Source organism: Ahaetulla prasina, chromosome 3, assembly GCF_028640845.1.
Source record: "Ahaetulla prasina isolate Xishuangbanna chromosome 3, ASM2864084v1, whole genome shotgun sequence".
Taxonomy (NCBI): Eukaryota; Metazoa; Chordata; class Lepidosauria; order Squamata; family Colubridae; genus Ahaetulla; species Ahaetulla prasina.
The window spans coordinates 106,537,762-106,555,824 of NC_080541.1; the positions used below are offsets into that span (position 1 = coordinate 106,537,762).

General features: G+C 37.7%; 1 protein-coding gene across 1 annotated transcript in view; it reads left to right on the top strand.

Moving 5' to 3' along the window:
• The window catches only part of RALGAPA2 (Ral GTPase activating protein catalytic subunit alpha 2), a 194,481-nt gene that overhangs the window by 121,933 nt on the left and 54,485 nt on the right, over positions 1 to 18,063 (top strand). The window contains exons 41-42 of the mRNA XM_058176610.1: positions 4,537 to 4,695; positions 15,942 to 16,069. Of these exons, the coding sequence (XP_058032593.1) occupies positions 4,537 to 4,695; positions 15,942 to 16,069 (287 nt within the window). The remainder of the gene's footprint in view (positions 1 to 4,536; positions 4,696 to 15,941; positions 16,070 to 18,063) is intronic.

The following is an 18,063-nucleotide window of genomic DNA, read 5'->3' on the forward strand; positions in this document are numbered from 1 at the left end:
TGACCATGACAAAGGTTCAATGACTATTTCCTTTAAGTCCAGATCTCTCAACCACTGACTAGAGAGAAAAATCAAATCCAGAGTGCCACCCCCAATGTGAGTAGGGCCATCAACTACTTGAGTCAGGTCCAAGGCCGTCATGGAAGCCATGAACTCCCGAGCTGCCGTCGATGGCGGGCGGGAAGATGGCAAGTTAAAGTCCCCCATGACTAAAAGTCTGGGGGTCTCAACTGCCACCCCAGCCAGCATCTCCAGAAGCTCGGGCAGGGCGGCTGTCACGCAGCAAGGAGCCAGGTACGTGATCAGCAAACCCATCTGACACCTACGACCCCATCTCACAAAGAGGGATTCGCACCCGCAATCTGAGGTACAGTGGTCTCCTCGGCTCTAGACTCTCTAATCACAACCGCCACCCCCACCCCTACCCTGGGCCCTCGGCTGATGGAATGCACGGAAACCCGTGGGCACATCTCAATAAGGGCACGCCTTCAGTGCCCAACCAGGTCTCCGTGATGCCCATAAGGTCCGCGAACCCCTGTATAAGATCACAGACAAGGGGCTTTGTTCACCACGGACCGGCATTGCACAACATCAACCGAGGCCCGAGCTCTGAGGATCCTGACCATCCGGGAACGGAAAAGTCCAGGGTCGGAGCGTGATCGCTTTCAGACATCGAGCACGCGCCCGGAACTTGATATGACCCCTCGCCCGCCATACCTGCCTCCCACTTACCGTGTCAATAGAACCACCCTCACAGATAGGAACACACTCCTCCCCTACCCTCCGAACCTGGTAGAGAAAACCCGCCGCGAGCATGTGCAGGAACTGGCCCCCTACCCGACGGGTTACCCCCATTAACCGCCGCGAGCATGTGCAGGAACTGGCCCCCTACCCGACGGGTTACCCCCATTACCCGCCCTTACCCTCCCACCCCTTAAAAACTCAATACTTATCAAAAACAGACTTGCTTGAATGTAAAAATAAAGCTTTTTTATTGAAAAAAAAAACAAAAAAACCTGAGACTTGTTTTTTAAACCTCTTGTTAGAGATTTAAAAGTTAACACATTTAAGATTGCTTCTCTATTTAACAATACATTTTGCCTCTTCAGCTATTTAGATGATACTTGTATTCCTGCTATTATTATTCCCCCTTCCTTTTAATTTGCCAATTTCCAAGCATTGGAAGGAGAAAGCTGAATAACTTGCTTAGCTGACAAACTCAATAGCATGGCAGAAGGTCATACCACCTGCTGCCAGAAAAACTGCCTGTAAATATGACCATTCTGCGGCAGGCAGTATATTTTTTTGACCCACAGAATAAGACAGATGTCACAGAAATATTTAATGATAAGAGAGTCTTTTTTGTACGTAAAATAGTTGCACCTGCACATAACATCTAAAACTAGTACCATAAATTTGACAACTATTGAGGAATATTACTAGTTGGTTTAGAATAAAATAATTAAAGACATGTTTCCTTAATACTGAAAGAGGACAACTCAGTTTTCTATTTTCTTCATAGTCTGGTGAAAAAAACAGTAAAGTACCGTAATTGCAATTGCTGACAGATTTGTGAAATAACCATTTGATGGTATTTTTTTGGTCTTAAGGATTTGTCATTATGTACAGTCTTTTATTTTTGTTTTCAATCCAGTCATCTTGTAACCACAGTAGAGGTGCATGCACCATAGCTAACTAACAGCTCCTTGTCAAACTTATATGTAGCTTTTTTATTTAAAAAATCAATTAGTGACAGAAAGCCACTCAGCTGAGAAGCACGGCTGCCACCCCCCCCAATGAACTTTTGCTCTTTACTCAAGAAATTCATTAGTTATAGCTAGATTAGATTTTTAGCAGCTAATCTAACTGCTGTAGGGGTTTGCAAAGTGGAGACAGAGCTGCGCTATTGGATTTGTTCAATTCATTTGACTCCAGGACTATAATTGCACTTATGTCTTACAAGGCTTTTTATAGCCTAAGGCTGGCTGGCAGCAGAAAACAAATTGGCAGTGAATACAGTAAGAGTGAAAGGGAATGAAAGGCACACATTATCAGTCTCCAGGCAGCACTGTTCTGGCAGGAAGTTTCTTGGTTAATTTACAAATAAAACTTCGATTTTAGGATGGGCACTCTGTCAGGCAGACAATGGGGATGTCAGAATGGGCTATTACTCAGTAAAAGTAGCACCCATGCCTAACCCTAGCAGAAGTTCTTCAATCATGCAGACAACTCCTTTCTGAAGCCAGCTGGCTCCATAATACAATTAATAGGGAAAAGAGGTCAGACTATTAGGTGTCTATACCATGACCACAGTCAGCATTAGTGTGCAAGCCTGGCAGACAAGGAGAATAGCTAAAGATCCTTTATCACTATTTATTAAGCAGTAGTTGCTGAATGACACATAGACTTGCATGCCCAAACATGCAGTTCTTGTTAAAAGGCTTGAAAATAGCAAATGTTCAAAAACTACAGGGTATCTTATTATGCAAATACACTGAAGAAATGTAATAATTCTGGATAGGGTTGATAGCAAAATTTAAGTTAGACTCTTTACTAACTTTTGTTCTTTGAAGATGTCCTTCTATTTGGGATCATTTAATATATGGATCCCGTTTCTAATTTTAATCTCTGCATTTTAGAACTCAATACTTATCAAAAACAGACTTGCTTGAATGTAAAAATAAAGCTTTTTTATTGAAAAAAAAAACAAAAAAACCTGTTTTTTAAACCCTCGGTATTTTAATCCACACCCAGAAAATGTTTATATATAATCTGTAATTTATTATAAACTAACAGTTTTTTTAAGTTCATTTATTTCCAGTATAAGCATTTGTTGCTTTCTTAAACATTAACAGCTTGGGCCATTTTTAATACAGATAATCTTTGATTTAGGACAGGCAGTTTAACAACCATTTGAAGTTACAATGGCCTTGAAAAGGGTGCTTGTCGACCCATAATGCACTTTCAGGTATCATAGAGTGATTATGATTTGGATGCTTAACAATCTTTTCTCACAACCAGTTTCTAAGTGCCCATGTGATCATGTGATCACCTTTTTCAATCTTCTCTCCCAGCTTCCCCAGAAAGTTAATGGGGAAAACAACAGAGAAGGTTGAAAGCTGCTGCCACCTGCCATGAAACTTAAGCTTCCGCCCTGGTAGGCAGCTTTCGCGAATGAAAGGATTGCCTGCTAAGGGGAGCAGACCTCCTCTGGTAGACTACAGAAACGGAACTCAGATCTCAGAGAGCTGACCTCTGTTTCTAAGGCCTTCAATGGAATTCTCCACTCATGAACTTCTTCAAAGGGCTGCAGAAACAAACTTGCAGGAAAGAACTCCATTCCTGCAGCCTGCCGGAGCTGTTCTCTTCCACGCACGGGGTAGGGGGTGGGGTCGGGGTGGGGTGTTAACTCCTCTGTAAGGCTGCAGAAATAGAGGTCAGATCCCAAAGATCCCAGCATCATTCCTGCAGGTCATTAGAACAGTTCCTTTCCAGGCACACAGGAGAGCTGAACTCGACATGCAGTTGTTTCGCTAGATCCCCTTAATGACCTAAGAGATTATTTGATGACAGTAAGCAGGAGTGCCAGGATTGCAGTCATTGCATGCAGCAGTCATGGGGATGATTAATGACCACTTTGCTGAATGACTGACATTCCAGTCCCAATTGTGGTTCTAAATTGAGGACTATCTGTACTAACTTTGCATACTTACACAGTAATAAGCATTAAAATGTTTATATACATAGAAAAACTTAGAAATAAAAAATTATCTTGTATACTGTTTGGCAATATTGGACTAACAAATTGTATTTTTTCTATTTGCTTTCTTTGTGCCTTTTGTTAAAATTACAATAGTAATCTGAATTTTAATAATATCTTTTAATATTCCCAAAATTGATGATTTAATATAATTGAGGTATATCAAGTTAATAATTGAATATTGATTGTAGGTTTTTTACTTGCTGTTGTCATTATGCAAGGCTATATATGATTACTTACATTAAGTCCCATTGTGTAAGACTAATTTTAAGTAAGTGAAAAATAGATTGCAGCCACACTTATAAATAAATAAATAAATAAATAATTTTCATAAAGAACACAACTTTCATTTTAACCTAAGTCTTAGAGGACACTGGTTTTGCCACAGCTTTTGAAATTGTAAACTGTTTTTGTAATATTCACTTTGGTAATTTCATCTTAGATTAATTGAATGTGGTTACTAAAAATTGAATGAATATTATTGAATTGCAATGGATACAATGCAATCTATTGTGAATTATCTCTTATTAGCTCATCCCATCTTCCTGATGTTCCAGTCATTCATATATTATTACTCGTTTATCACAGAATAATAATCCATGTGAGATTCCATAATATTTGAAAAAAGGAAGTCAGTTAACATTCAGAAAATAATTTTTATACAATTTTCTCTGATGAAGCAGATACACTGTTGGGATTGTAATTTCATTCCTATAGCCTAGCTCCTCAAACTCTTCTATCATTCTGATTAATAGCAAATCTATTTGCTGTTACAGCTTCGTCACTTGGGAAATGATGAAGTTCATGTTATCTGGTCTGAACACACCAGAAATTATCGCAGGGGCATTATACCAACAGATTTTGGTGATGTTTTAATTATTATTTATCCAATGAGGAATCATATGTTCTACATCGAGATTATGAAGAAACCACAGGTAGGTCTTGAAGTTCAATACAACACGGTCAGGTTCTTATAATAGTAGAATCATTCTTAATTCTAAAGAAAAATGATTCTTAAAAAAAATGTTTTTTCCCTTAATGAAATGGAAAATTTAATGTTAAGTAGTCTGACTTATATTTATGAGTGGAGGTGAATTGATTTAATTACTGACAGAGGTGTAGCCTGTACCTCTTTAGTAACTTTGCAGAAAAAGCATGTGTTATACACACATGCATATACACACATATTCTTTTATTTATTACAAGGTCATTCAGGAACTGTAGAAAAATGAGAGAAAGTAAAATAAAATTATTTCCTTTAATGTGCACACATAGCTTCAAAATGTACAAAAAATAAAGAAGTTCAAAATTTAAAATTTAAATTAATAACATGTTCCTGCTTTTCCCCCCATCAAGATGAATCTAAAGCAACTACAAAAGTAGAATCAGATAAAAATAAAAAAATCAAAAGTTAGGGTTTATGTTAAAATGAGTTTGAAATGATGTTGAATTCTTTCCATAGTTGAAACTAACATTGATATAATCTCATGGCATTTTTTTACATTTATACTAGTATTGATGCATGGTATTTTTTCCATCGTCTTTATACTGTACTTCTTGAAAATATTCTTACTACTCTTGTAAGTACTGTAACTAAATCAAATATTGCCTTCTATTTGCGTTGGTTTTCAGCTCCTGTAATTAGCATGCCACTTTATATTTACCAGAAAAAAAAAGTTCCTTCAGAATAAGATATTTGGGGTTGTTTTATTCAGTAATCCTCCTGCATATAGCAAGACATTTCACATTGCTTGTGGTGAACCACCCTTTAGACCAGGGATGTCAAACTTGATTTCATTGAGGACCGCATAAAGGTTGTGTTTGACCTCGGTGGGGGCAGGGGTTGTGTGTGGCCAGAGTGGGCATGGCCAGCTCGACATCACTCATGTCGGGGGGGGGGAGGCTGTGGTGGTCCAAGTGCTCTGCCAGTGAAAACAGGCTCCTGAGCTCCGTTTTCGGCTGCAATGGCCTCTGCAACCCTCTGCCAACAAAAATGGAGTTTGTGAGGGCTGCACACAGTCCTCAGGCCTGTTTAGCAAATTTCTAATTGGAATTAGAATTTGGCTACTTGAACCTACTGTTGTTGTTAATTGCAAAGTTGTGTCCGACCCATCGCGACCCCATGGACAACGTTCCTCCAGACCTTCCTATCCTCTACCATCCCCTGGAGTCCATTTAAGCTCACGTCTACTGCTTCAGGGACTCCATCCAGCCATCTCAATCTCTGTCGTCCCCTTCTTCTTTTGCCCTCAATCTTTCCCAGCATTAGGCTCTTCTCCATTGAGTCCTTCCTTCTTATTAGGTGGCAAAGTATTCAAATTTCATCTTCAGGATCAGGCCTTCTAAAGAGCAGTCGGGGTTGATCTCCTCTAGGACTGACTTGTTTGTTCGCCTTGCAGTCCAAGGGACTCGCAGGAGTCTTCTCCAGCACCAGAGTTCAAAGGCCTCAATTCTTTGATGCTCAGCCTTTCTTATGGTCCAACTTTCACAACCATACATTCCAACTGGGAAAACCATAGCCTTGACTATACGCACTTTTGTTGACAGGGGATGTCGCTGCTTTTTAGTACGCTGTCTAGATTTGCCATAGCTTTCCTCCCCAGGAGCAAGCGTCTTTTAATTTCTTGGCTGCAGTCCCCATCTGCAGTGATCTTGGAGCCGAGGAAAATAAAATCTGTCACTACCTCCATTTCTTCCCCATCTATCTGCCAGGAATTGAGAGGGCTGGATGCCATGATCTTAGTTTTCTTAATGTTGCGTTTCAAGCCAACTTTTGCACTCTCCTCCTTCACCCGCATCAAGAGGCTTTTTAGTTCCTCTTTGCTTTCTGCCATTAGATGGTATCATCTGCATATCTGCGATTGTTGATATTTCTCCCAGCAATCTTAATTCCAACTTTTGATTCATCCATCCCCGCCTTTCTCATGATGTGCTCTGCATATAAGTTAAATAGGCAGGGTGATAGTATACAGCCTTGCCGGACTCCTTTCCCAATTTTGAACCAATCAGGGGTTCCATGTCCAGTTCTCACTGTTGCTTCTTGACCCACATATAGGTTTCTCAAGAGGCAAATAAGATGGTCTGGTACACCCATCTCTTTAAGAACTTGACACAATTTGTTGTGATCCACACAATTAAAGGCTTTAGCATAGTCAATGAAGCAGAAGTAGATGTTTTTCTGGAACTCCCTAGCTTTCTCCATGATCCAGCGTATGTTGGCAATTTGATCTTTAGTTCCTCTGCCTCTTCGAAGTCCTGCCTGTACTTCTGGTAGTTCTCGATCCACATACTGCTGGAGCCCAGCTTTCAGGATTTTAAGCATAACTCATGTGAAATGAGTGCTATGGTGCAATATTTGAACATTCTTTGGCATTACCTTTCTTTGGAATTGGAATGTAAACTGACCTTTTCCAATCCTGTGGCCATTGTTGAGTTTTCCAAATTTGCTGACAAATTGAGTGTAGCACTTTTACTGCATCGTTTTTTAAGATTTTGAATAGCTCAGCTGGAATACTGTCTCCTCCACTAGCTTTGTTGTTGCTCAGATTTCCTAAGGCCCATTTGACTTTACATTCTAGGATGTCTGGCTCAAGGTCAGTGACCACCCCATCGTGGTTATCAGGGATGTTAAACTCGTTCTTGTATAGTTCTTCTGTGTAATTTTGCCACCTCTTTTTAATCTCTTCTGCCTCTGTTAGGTCCCTGTCACTTTGGTCCTTTATCATGCCCATCTTTGCAAAAAATGTTCCCTTCATATCTCCAATTTTCTTGAAGAGATCTCTGGTCCTCCCTGTTCTATTGTTTTCTTCTATTTCTTTGCACTGTACATTTAAGAATGTATTCTTATCTCTTCTAGCTATTCTCTGGAATTCTGGATGTATCTTTCTCTTTCTCCCTTACCTTTTGCTTCCCTTCTTTCCTCAGCTATTTGCAAGCTTCCTCGGAAAGCCATTTTGCTTTCTTGCCTTTCTTTTTCTTTGGGATGGTTTTAATTGCTACCTCTTGTACAATGTTGCAAACCTCCGTCCATAGTTCTTCAGGCACTCTGTCTATCAGATTTAATTCCTTAAATCGATTTGTCACCTCTACTGTATATTCATCGGGGATATGATTTAGTTCATACCTGAGTGGCCTGGGCCTTTTCCCTACTTTCTTCAATTTAAGCCTAAATTTTTTGGTGTTAATTCTATAAGGTGCCATAGGGCTTCATAGGATCAATTTCATCCTCTTCAACACCAGTGGTTGGGGCATAGACTTGGACTACTGTGATATTGAATGGTTTGCCATTAATTCGAACTGCGATCATTCTGTATATTATTATATATATTATATATTTATCATACTTTTGACATTTTGTTGAAAACTGTCCTGATAATATGCTTGAAAAGGTGTAAAACTGTCATTAAAAATCAAAAATAAGTAAAGCACAGAACCAGTAAAGCAAAGTCAAGAAAATCAGATAGCACCCTGGATAGCTCCCTGCAAAGCTTAGGCTGGTCTGATGAACAAAATCTAGAGCAATTGCAGTTTGTGTGATTAATTCTGCTATGATGTGCTACCTAGGAGAAAGATACAGTCTGCTTCAGTAATTGCAAATGCCAGCCTAGAGAAAGTAATGGCTCTGTTGTAGCTTCCAGGGTTGAAAAAGGTTGGTTAACTTCTTAGACATAAAGTTAAGTAAGTTTTTCTTCTATTAGAGTTTCTGGAATAGATTTGTAGGGCAATTCTGCCTCCCATATTATTATTTCCCCTGTGCATAGACATGTTCATTAGAGTTAAAGCAGCAGGGTTTTTTTTACTCACAAATGCTTAGAAATATTTACAAAATGAATTTAAATTTTAAAGTATTATCTATGCAGTTGACATTGACTTGAAGACATCTAATCAATATATGCTGAAGATATACTGGAACGTGGAGACAAATTAAGAAATTAAAATAGAAATTATATAATGGAGATGTGTAGAGTGATTTAACTCAACGAAACCCTAGCTATTGGGACAAAAAAGCCAGCTAAAATTCTAAGAAGTGGCTTCACGGCCAACTGTCCAAGATAGTACTGGTAATATTCTCACCTCTTTGATGATGAGGTGAAAGGATAATATCATTACTCTGGCTGTAGAGGACCAGGTATAGTTGATGAAAATGGAGATTGGGTTGTATATCTAGTTTATTAGTTTAGTTTAGTTTAGTTTATTTAGATTTTTATACCGCCCTTCTCCCGAAGGACTCAGGGCGGTTCACAGCCATAATAAAAATAATACAATGTACATAGTAAAAACAATTATAAAAATCTTATTAAACATCAGGCCAGATTAAAACTATTAAGAACATAAAGACCCCAAATTAAATCAGAATATTAAAACTGCTAAAAAATTTATTTAAAATTTTTTATGCCAGTCCTGCGTGAATAAATAGGTAGGTCTTCAACTCGCAGCGAAAGGTCCGAAAGGTCAGGTAGTTGTCGTAGTCCTGGGGGAAGTTCATTCCAGAGGGTGGGAGCCCCCACAGAGAAGGCCCTTCCCCTGGGGGCTGCCAGCCGACATTGTTTGGCGGACAGCACCCTGAGGAGTCCCTCTCTGTGAGAGCGCACGGGTCGGTGGGAGGTAATCGGTAGCAGTAGGCGGTCCCGTAAGTAACCCGGTTGTAAGCCATGGAGCGCTTTGAAAGTAGTAACCAAAACCTTGAAGTGCACCCGAAAGACCACAGGTAGCCAGTGCAGTCTGCGCAGGAGCGGTGTTACATGGGAGTCATGAACGGCTCCCTCTATCACCCGCGCAGCTGCATTCTGAACCAACTGGAGCCTCCGGGTGCTCTTCAAGGGGAGCCCCATGTAGAGAGCATTGCAGTAATCCAAGCGAGAGGTAACCAGAGCATGAGTGACTGTGCATAGGGCATCCCGGTCCAGGAAGGGGCACAACTGGCGAATCAGGCGAACCTGATAAAATGCTCTCCTGGAAATGGTCGTCAAGTGATCTTCAAAAGACAACTGCCCATCCAGGAGAATGCCCAAGTTGCGCACCCTTTCCATCGGGGCCAATGACTCGCCCCCAACAGTCAGCCGCGGCTGCAGTTGACTGTACCGGGGTGCCGGCATCCACAGCCACTCCGTCTTGGAGGGATTGAGCTTGAACCTGTTTCTCCCCATCCAGACCCGTACGGCTTTCAGACACCGGGACAGTACTTCAACCGCTTCGTTGGGGTGGCCTGGGGTGGAGAAGTACAGCTGCGTATCATCAGCGTACAGTTGGTACCTCACCCCAATCTAATTCCCATGTAGTTAAGGATAGCAGAAACGGGAGCTTAAGATGAACGTTTCTGGCATATCTTTCACAGAAAACGCAGGACAATCAAAGTCATGGTCACAAAATAAATAAAACTATGGACATAGCAGGAGCTGCTTTAAGAGAGGATGTGAAGTATCTTTGATTTGTTATTTTAAAAAACCTAGACAATCCATAACCTGTTGAATCATTGTTTCAGAGATATTTCCTTACCTAAATAGAGAAACAGAATGACCAAGGGCAGACAGAAAAGCAGCAATAAAAGCAGGAGCAAATTCTGACTTTCTGCTGGCTTCTACATTGAGTTTCCTTTTGGGAATCTGGCATCTACCTGCCTGCCTTCCTCCCCTGACATGTAGATGCTTACAGGCTGCCTTCTCTGTAAGGAAGCAGCCCATTTAACCCATGTAAAATGCAAATACCTCTTCAGAATGGCTTATGACCCCTAATCCATGAAGTAAGTAAAGGGGAGGGGGGAGACATCAATGCTTTTCAGTTGTGCTATGTACTGTACTATGAAATGGCCTCCCCCCCTGAAGTTAGAATGGTGCCCTCATTACTGGCTTTCTAGAAATTTTTAAAGACTGAATTGTTCCAGCAGTTTTTGAAGAATAAGAACTATACCATTTATTGCTGATTTGTGCTAGCTACATTTTGTCTTATGATTTAATATTCCTTCTATTGTCCTTCAGTACTGCTGTGTGTTATAACACAGTATCATTTAAAGTCTGGCAGTTTAAATACAATACAAATATATACTATATATATATATAAATAAATGTATTTAATGTATAAAAATAAATTGAATAAACAATTAAAAAATCATGGTATTCATGGGTTCCTTAAAGCCTCAAAAATCTAATGAAATAAAAATATTCACGAACCTTTTAGTAATAAAAAACTACTATTTTTAGGCAATCATTTCAAATTGATAGTTAAAATTTTAACAACTGAAAAATGAAGGCTTTCCTGATTTCTGTTCCTGTTTTTTAATCATTTTCTAACAAAGGCAGATGTATGTAATACAAAGAACAGTTAAATAGAATTAAATGTTTAATTATTTATGAAAATTTATATTGTTAAATCTGTTCTGCAAAAGGATTAGTCATGTTTCAGCTTTATTTCAGATGAGTCAAGTTCTATCATTCCTTTTTTAAGCTTGCTAAAACTCATAATTTATAGCCATTAATGTGTTTTGAAGAGTTATACACATCTAGTTCTTTTAAAATTAAGAAAATCTTTTCAGTATTACATAAAATTCATATATCTATTATGACAGGTTCTTCTGGAAATCTTGAAAAAACTGAGAGCATGGGATTTAAACTCAATCTATCTCTCTGGAACTCTCTGAGGCATAGTGTTGTTTTTAATTGATTCATTAAGTCATTAAAAACTATGAAAATAATCCAAATGTGGCATTAAAGTGCTTTAAATTGAACCTTTCTACAATGTGTTGGCAGTAAGCAAATTTACATAGCATATCATCGCCCAGTTAATTATTCATTCTGATCAAAAGGTTTTGAAAAAGCCTTTCACACTCCATAATGAATCCCAAAAATAAATTCAAGATATTTTCTTTTTATTTTCTTTCTTTTTTTCTTTTTGTGGGGGAGTTGCCTTTGCTTTTTTATTTTCTCTTTAATTCTTTATTCATTTTTATCTTAATTTTCAATAAAAAAGAATAAAAAATGAAGAACATTCTATAGTTTGAGGGTAACGTTCAGAGAAAAACTTGCACTTTTATTTAGTTTTATTTTTGATTGAAAATAAAAAATATGGTTATATAACCTCAAAATGCCTGCTTATATTCTTAGAAGGATCTGATATAAGAATTCATATCAAATGACGATGAGCAAAAATGATCATGTGCTCTTATTTTCCCTTCTCTTACTTTACTCTTTAGTGCCTTCAATCATATCCAGTAGCAAAATTGATGAATTTAATTTTCACCTGTTCAGCTGCTGTAATTTTTCACAGTTTACACAGATTTTTCAGTGTGTGTTTGTTAATGTCACCCTGTGGCACTGTTTGGTGTGGGGGAAATGTTCAGCTGCTTAATAAATTCATTTTAAGATGATGTCAGAATGGCACACTGAGTCAGCCTTCTGGGATAGTTCTTGCTGTTACCCTGAGGCACTGAAGCACTCAGAGAAAAAAAGAAAAGGAGTTCAGATTCAGAAGCAGATGATGTGTAGAGAATTAAAAGACATTTTGCAGTTAGAAATTTGCATCAGAATGAAGAGTAGTAATATCTGACATAGTGAATTTTGTTGAAATCAAGCATCTGTTTTGGCAGTCTGTAATGAAATCTCTTTCATTGAAATGTATTTACATAACACTTTTAGATTAAGTTTATTAATATTAAAGTCTATCAATTTGTCATGTGGGTTTTTAAACTGAACCTCTTGCCCTGTTTTCAAGCAGGGGGTTTCCAGAGCCTCTTTTATGTTATTAAAATTCAGATGTATAATTTGATTAAAAAGATAGGGTTTGACCAATGAAAAGTCTAGCACTAAAAAAGAGAAGAGAACGAACACTGTGCTTTTAAGCAGAAGAATCAAATTTCAATTTTAACCAGCTGAAAATTTTGTTGATGACCTCTTTGTGAAGAGTTTTCAGGAGATTTCCGCCAGTGTAACAGCTTACCTAGGTGCTTTCTGAGCTTGGTTAGTTGCTTGTAGACATCCATTACTCAGTTAGATAAATCATCAGTGCAAATTAGTGTAGGTTTTGCTCCCTACACATAGTAGCTTGCCCTGCCAGAGCATATGTATTTCCTTTTATTGGAGCTAATCTCTCTATAAACCAGTAATTTAATATAGGTAGTCCCAATGGTGAAATCCTCTGCGGGTTGCCACCGGTTCGCTGCCCCTGCATGTGCAGTATGTGCCAAATGCAGGCGGAGTACGTGCATGCACAATGCGCACTGAATTCATGCTGCATGCACAGAACACACCAAACGCTGCGCGCACACATGCACAGTGTGCACCAAATGCACACTTCGCATGGGAAAAGTAGCTTTTTGAAGGTAAGTAGAACAGCAGGGGGGGGAACAACTGTGCTGCACGATTTATAAAGCAGGATTTCCTGCTTTCTAGCTGATATAAATCATGCGACACAGCTGATTGTCAGAAATACTGGTTCGGATGAACCAGTAGCTTTTTTTTAACTACCGGTTCGCCCGAACTGGTGTGAACCGGTAGCATTTCACCCCTGAGTAGTCCTCATTTATCGACCACATTTAGGATTGGCAACTTGATCGTTAAGTAATTAGTTGCCTAAGTGAACTGCAACTGGGCTTGCAATCTTCCTTCAGCTTTCCTTTATAGACCTGCGAAGGTTGTCAGTCCTAGGACCAGTTGTAAGTTATTTTTTAATCACATTTATAACTGCAAATGGCTGTTGTATAAGGCCAGTCACTAAGTGGAGACTATTTGTATAGGGTTGTGAGACGTATAGATTCTCGGAATCTAATTTCTTCTTTCCCATCTCATTCCAATATTTTATCAATATCAATAAAGGAGAATATTTTTAGCTGAGAGTTGAAATGAGGGGTCCTGATGCTCTCTGAGCTTGATTGTTTTCTTGTAGATGTTTCGGAATCTGATTATGATGTTATCTAGTTTGGGTAATGAAAGAAAACAATCAACCTCAGAGAGCACCAAGCACCCCTCAATATTAATATTCCAACATTGGGATTTCTCACTCTTGGAAGGAACCAATTGGAAGATAATATTTCAATATTAGATTCTCCCCCTCTAACACCATGTCTTTTGTAATGCTTATATTAAAAGTGATTGCTGTTATTTAATTTCCAGAAAACTTTCTTAAAGCAACTATTAAGTGCAATCTAAAATATATTTGCAAATATATGATAGGAAGAAGCTTGTTTAAGTTATGCATTAAGCATTAAAAAAGTCCTCCGGGAAAAATAAGACCAAAATGGAATTTACTGTCCATTAAAAATATAATGATACACTCAACTATTCAACACATTTCAGGGCAAATGTGACCAACCTTTGGTCAATCAGCTACTGACCATGGAATGAATGAAAGTGTCTTGTAGAGATAAATGAGTAATTGGTTGCAATTCTTGGTATTTAAATTGCGTTCTCTAATCAAATGAAAAAGCTGTCACTTCTTTTTCAGGTTTCAGGAACCATGGTAACATTTGGCCTTTTACATTCATAATGTTAGCCTTTTTGTTTGCATCAAAGTAGAGACACCTGGAGTAATGTTAACATTTACCAATTTTGTGTTAATAGCTTCATGATATAAGAATCTCTGATGCGATAGCTGTTACTTTTGTTATTGCTACAGCTTTATTGTTTTCACTTTTATCTTCCTGCTTGGTAACCATGCAATGATTGACAAACTTTTTTGTCTGTTTAATTAACCAATATAATTATTGGGAACTATGATTCAGTCTTTTGCTCAACAAAGCCTCTGAGAGAAGACAATAGTAAGTCTTTTAGTATGAATGCATACCACCCATCACAGATGCATTAAGATATTCTAAACAATGAGGGGAAAAGCTGCCTGTAAAAGCAGACAAAGAATGCCATAGAGACTCATACAGTGTGCATACCGCCAGGGACACACTGAGAGGTCCCTGGGACACAGATGCCTCGTTATATTGAAGCTAGTCATCAGAGATTAATGCTCAGCCATTTGGTACAATAATTTTCTCATTCACAAGCTTTTAAACTATGTTGCTTACTATCAAAGATAGGTCTCTGAACTAAAATGGTTTGTTTAAACTTAGCTGTATTTTAATTGAGTTATAGCACTACTTCATTTTGCTCGATAATTACCAAATAAGCAAAAACATAAATAAAGGTAATATTGCTTTACAATCACAAGAATTTTGAAAACCTATAGGACATTCTCATGCTTTCCATATATGTTTTAATGGACTAAAGTATCTTTTTATTAAACATGATCCATTTTATTTGATGGATTGTCAAACTGAAATCTCATAGTTATTTTAATATCTGTGACTTCATCCCTAGAACTTAGAGGGCAGTTTTGACACCATTATCATCTGCTTGTAGCCCTCAGGTGGTTTGTCACCACAGGTTTTGGGTTCCGCTTTTCATATAAGCACGTGCACATGTAAACAGAAAGAATATGTTGAAGAAAACTCAAATATCTGTACATATTGGCAGCTAGAAGCACTACCTTTGGAATCACCAAATATCCTAGCTCATTAAATTCATTACCAATCGCACCTAAAAAGTTATTTTCACATATTATGAATAAACCCCAAAAAAACAAAGATAGGAAAGATGACTTTCCTATCATTTTGAGAATGGAAACATTCCGCAAAAAAAGTCTTGTAATATATGCCATACAATGAGGTTGCTTTAGTTTCAAAAGTAGCAAAGAAAAACCATCTCAAATTCCTCCCAAATAAATTATGGAACATTATAGAAAAGTTAAGGAGGGAAGGGGCTGTCTTCAGTTACAAGAAACTATTTTTACATTTTTCTCATTGATCTAGCATGTATATTAAAAGTTGACAATGATTATTAAGGGATGTAGTTTCATCTAAATTCAGAATTCATGTTTAATGGGCTATGTATTTACCATAATATATAATTATATTCATTGTTTCTGACATCATGATTTTGTTTTAAAACCAAGTACATAGAGGCAACTCTGTTGAGACTATTACAGATTATTTTCAAATGCTGTAAATATTGGCTGATTTATGTAATAGCAGTCAAGTTTAGCAAAGATTTCCACCAAAAATACAGAAATTAAACTTTTACAGTAGTAGTATGTGTGCACATAGTGTTACACTTTTGCCGCTAAAAACTCAAATGTACAAATTCTTCCACAGGAATTTCTTTCCCTTCTTTAATGCTTTATATTCATGTTGTTTGTTTATTGACAGGTCCCATTTTTTGGTCCTTTGTTTAATGGAGCAATTGTGACTGGAAAACTGTTGCCAAATCTTATACGGGCCACATGTATCAATGCCAGCAGAGCTGTGAAATCTCTTATAACTCTCTATCAGAGCTTGTATCCTTTTTCATTTGTTTCTGTATCAGGATTGAAAAATTCATCTGTCTTTGGAGTACTTGTGCTGAAAAACATGGTATATCTCAATCTCTTTTATAACAGCATTTTTAGATTCATTCAAGTTTCAACCTACTGATACATTTAATGCATATAGGATGAAGAGTGCATAAACATAGCTGCATTCAAGATTACACGGTTTCCTCAAAACTGGTAAGCTGATATTGAAAAATATGTATGTGATATGTGGAAGGAAAAAATCTGGCAAAATCACAGTGCAAATTTGTATATGAGTCACTTTAAGTGACAACGTAACAGTTGTTTGTATATTTGACAACGACTGTATGTCAAATATACAAACAATAAAAAGTGAAACTTAGTTAAGACTCGAAAGGCTATTAACAGCATTGGGAGTTTCTCAGTTTAATATATCCCTGTTTGCATCCCCTAATAACTGTTAGTGAGCCAGAATTTGGCATGGGCCTCTGAAAATCAGGTAGCAAGCCAAAGGCCTCAACACTAATTTGTCCTGATACTTGTAAAACAAAATTATTTCATTTGCCTTCCCTCCTTCACTAGAAGGGGAGAAAATGTTCAGTCTTTCACTTCAAGGATGATGACACACCATTGATGCAGAGAGCTGGAAAAGTTTGGATCCTAGGTGGAGGAGAATGGCTTTGATGTAAAGCCTAATGGGGCAAAACTCAGTGAAAGTGATTAAAATTCTTTCAAATGCTTGTTTTAATCCCATTAAATAGAACTTTTCCATATTTTTATTTGAATCAAATAACCCGAGTGGAAGATGAGGAACAGTGTGTGTGTGTGTGTGTGTGTGTGTGTTGCTTTGAGGTTCATTTGGTATCCAACAAACTCAGGAAACAACAGCCTTCAATTTCTCCAGGCTATGAAACCTCTCATCAGTAAAGAAACAATATATGGGCACACCGTTTGGTCTGGTGTTAGGTTATTGGGTAGCTGATTGGGGGCTTACCTATCATTGCAGAGAATTTTCATAATTCATATTTGATTAATATATTGATCAAAACTTTGTTTGAATAATATGCCATGATAGTATATAGTTCATTGTTTAAACATTGAAATAAGTTACCATAAATACACAGATTTTTTCCCCAACAAATGAAAATAATTCTGGACACTTTTTGGTTTAGAGTTTTGCTCAAAAAGGATTCTTAGCCTATTTTCCTCCAATTCAATGAGAACATTTTGGATCTATAAAACCTTGTGAAAAGCCATCATCTTGATGACTTAATGTCTTTTTCCCTATCAGGAAAAATAGTATATCACTGCTCTCTTCAAATCCAGTTATAATCATGCAGGAGCTACAGTGATGTTTGTATTTGTTCATCGTAGCTCACAAGTGGATGATGATTACAGCTGGATGCCAAAATCTTTTAAATAATGAATTTTCCTCTGAAACAAAATGATCCAGATGTTTGGCTATAAGCTCTTGATTAGTTTCTCTAAGGGTACCATTGATTCTCTACGCTGGCACATATAGTACATGAATTCCAGAAAATGTCTAAACTTTTGAGCCATTGGGTTAGCTGTAGAAACTATTAAAAATTAAATAGAGCAATCTGTCATGATCAAATCATAGAAATGAGTCAGAAGGGATCTTGAAAGTCATTTTTACTTAAGGAATATACTAAACCATCCCTAGTGGTCATCCGGCCCACTTGAAAACCTCCAGATAGAATGAATCCATTGCTGGTGTAAAGGAAAAAAAGAAACTTTTACCATCAGAGAATTCCTCCTAATATTCAGCTTTAAACTTGTCCTTTTAATTTTTAATTCTAAATTTAATTTTAAACTTTTTAATTTCAGACTCTCAGAGCTTTGAATATCTTCAATTTCAACAAGGAACCAGCCTCCTTTTATACATGAAAACAGTTTAGATATTTGTAAATTGCTATGGTTCCTCAGTCTTCTAATATGCAGGTTAAATAGGCTCAGCTCTTCTAATCACTTCTCAAAGG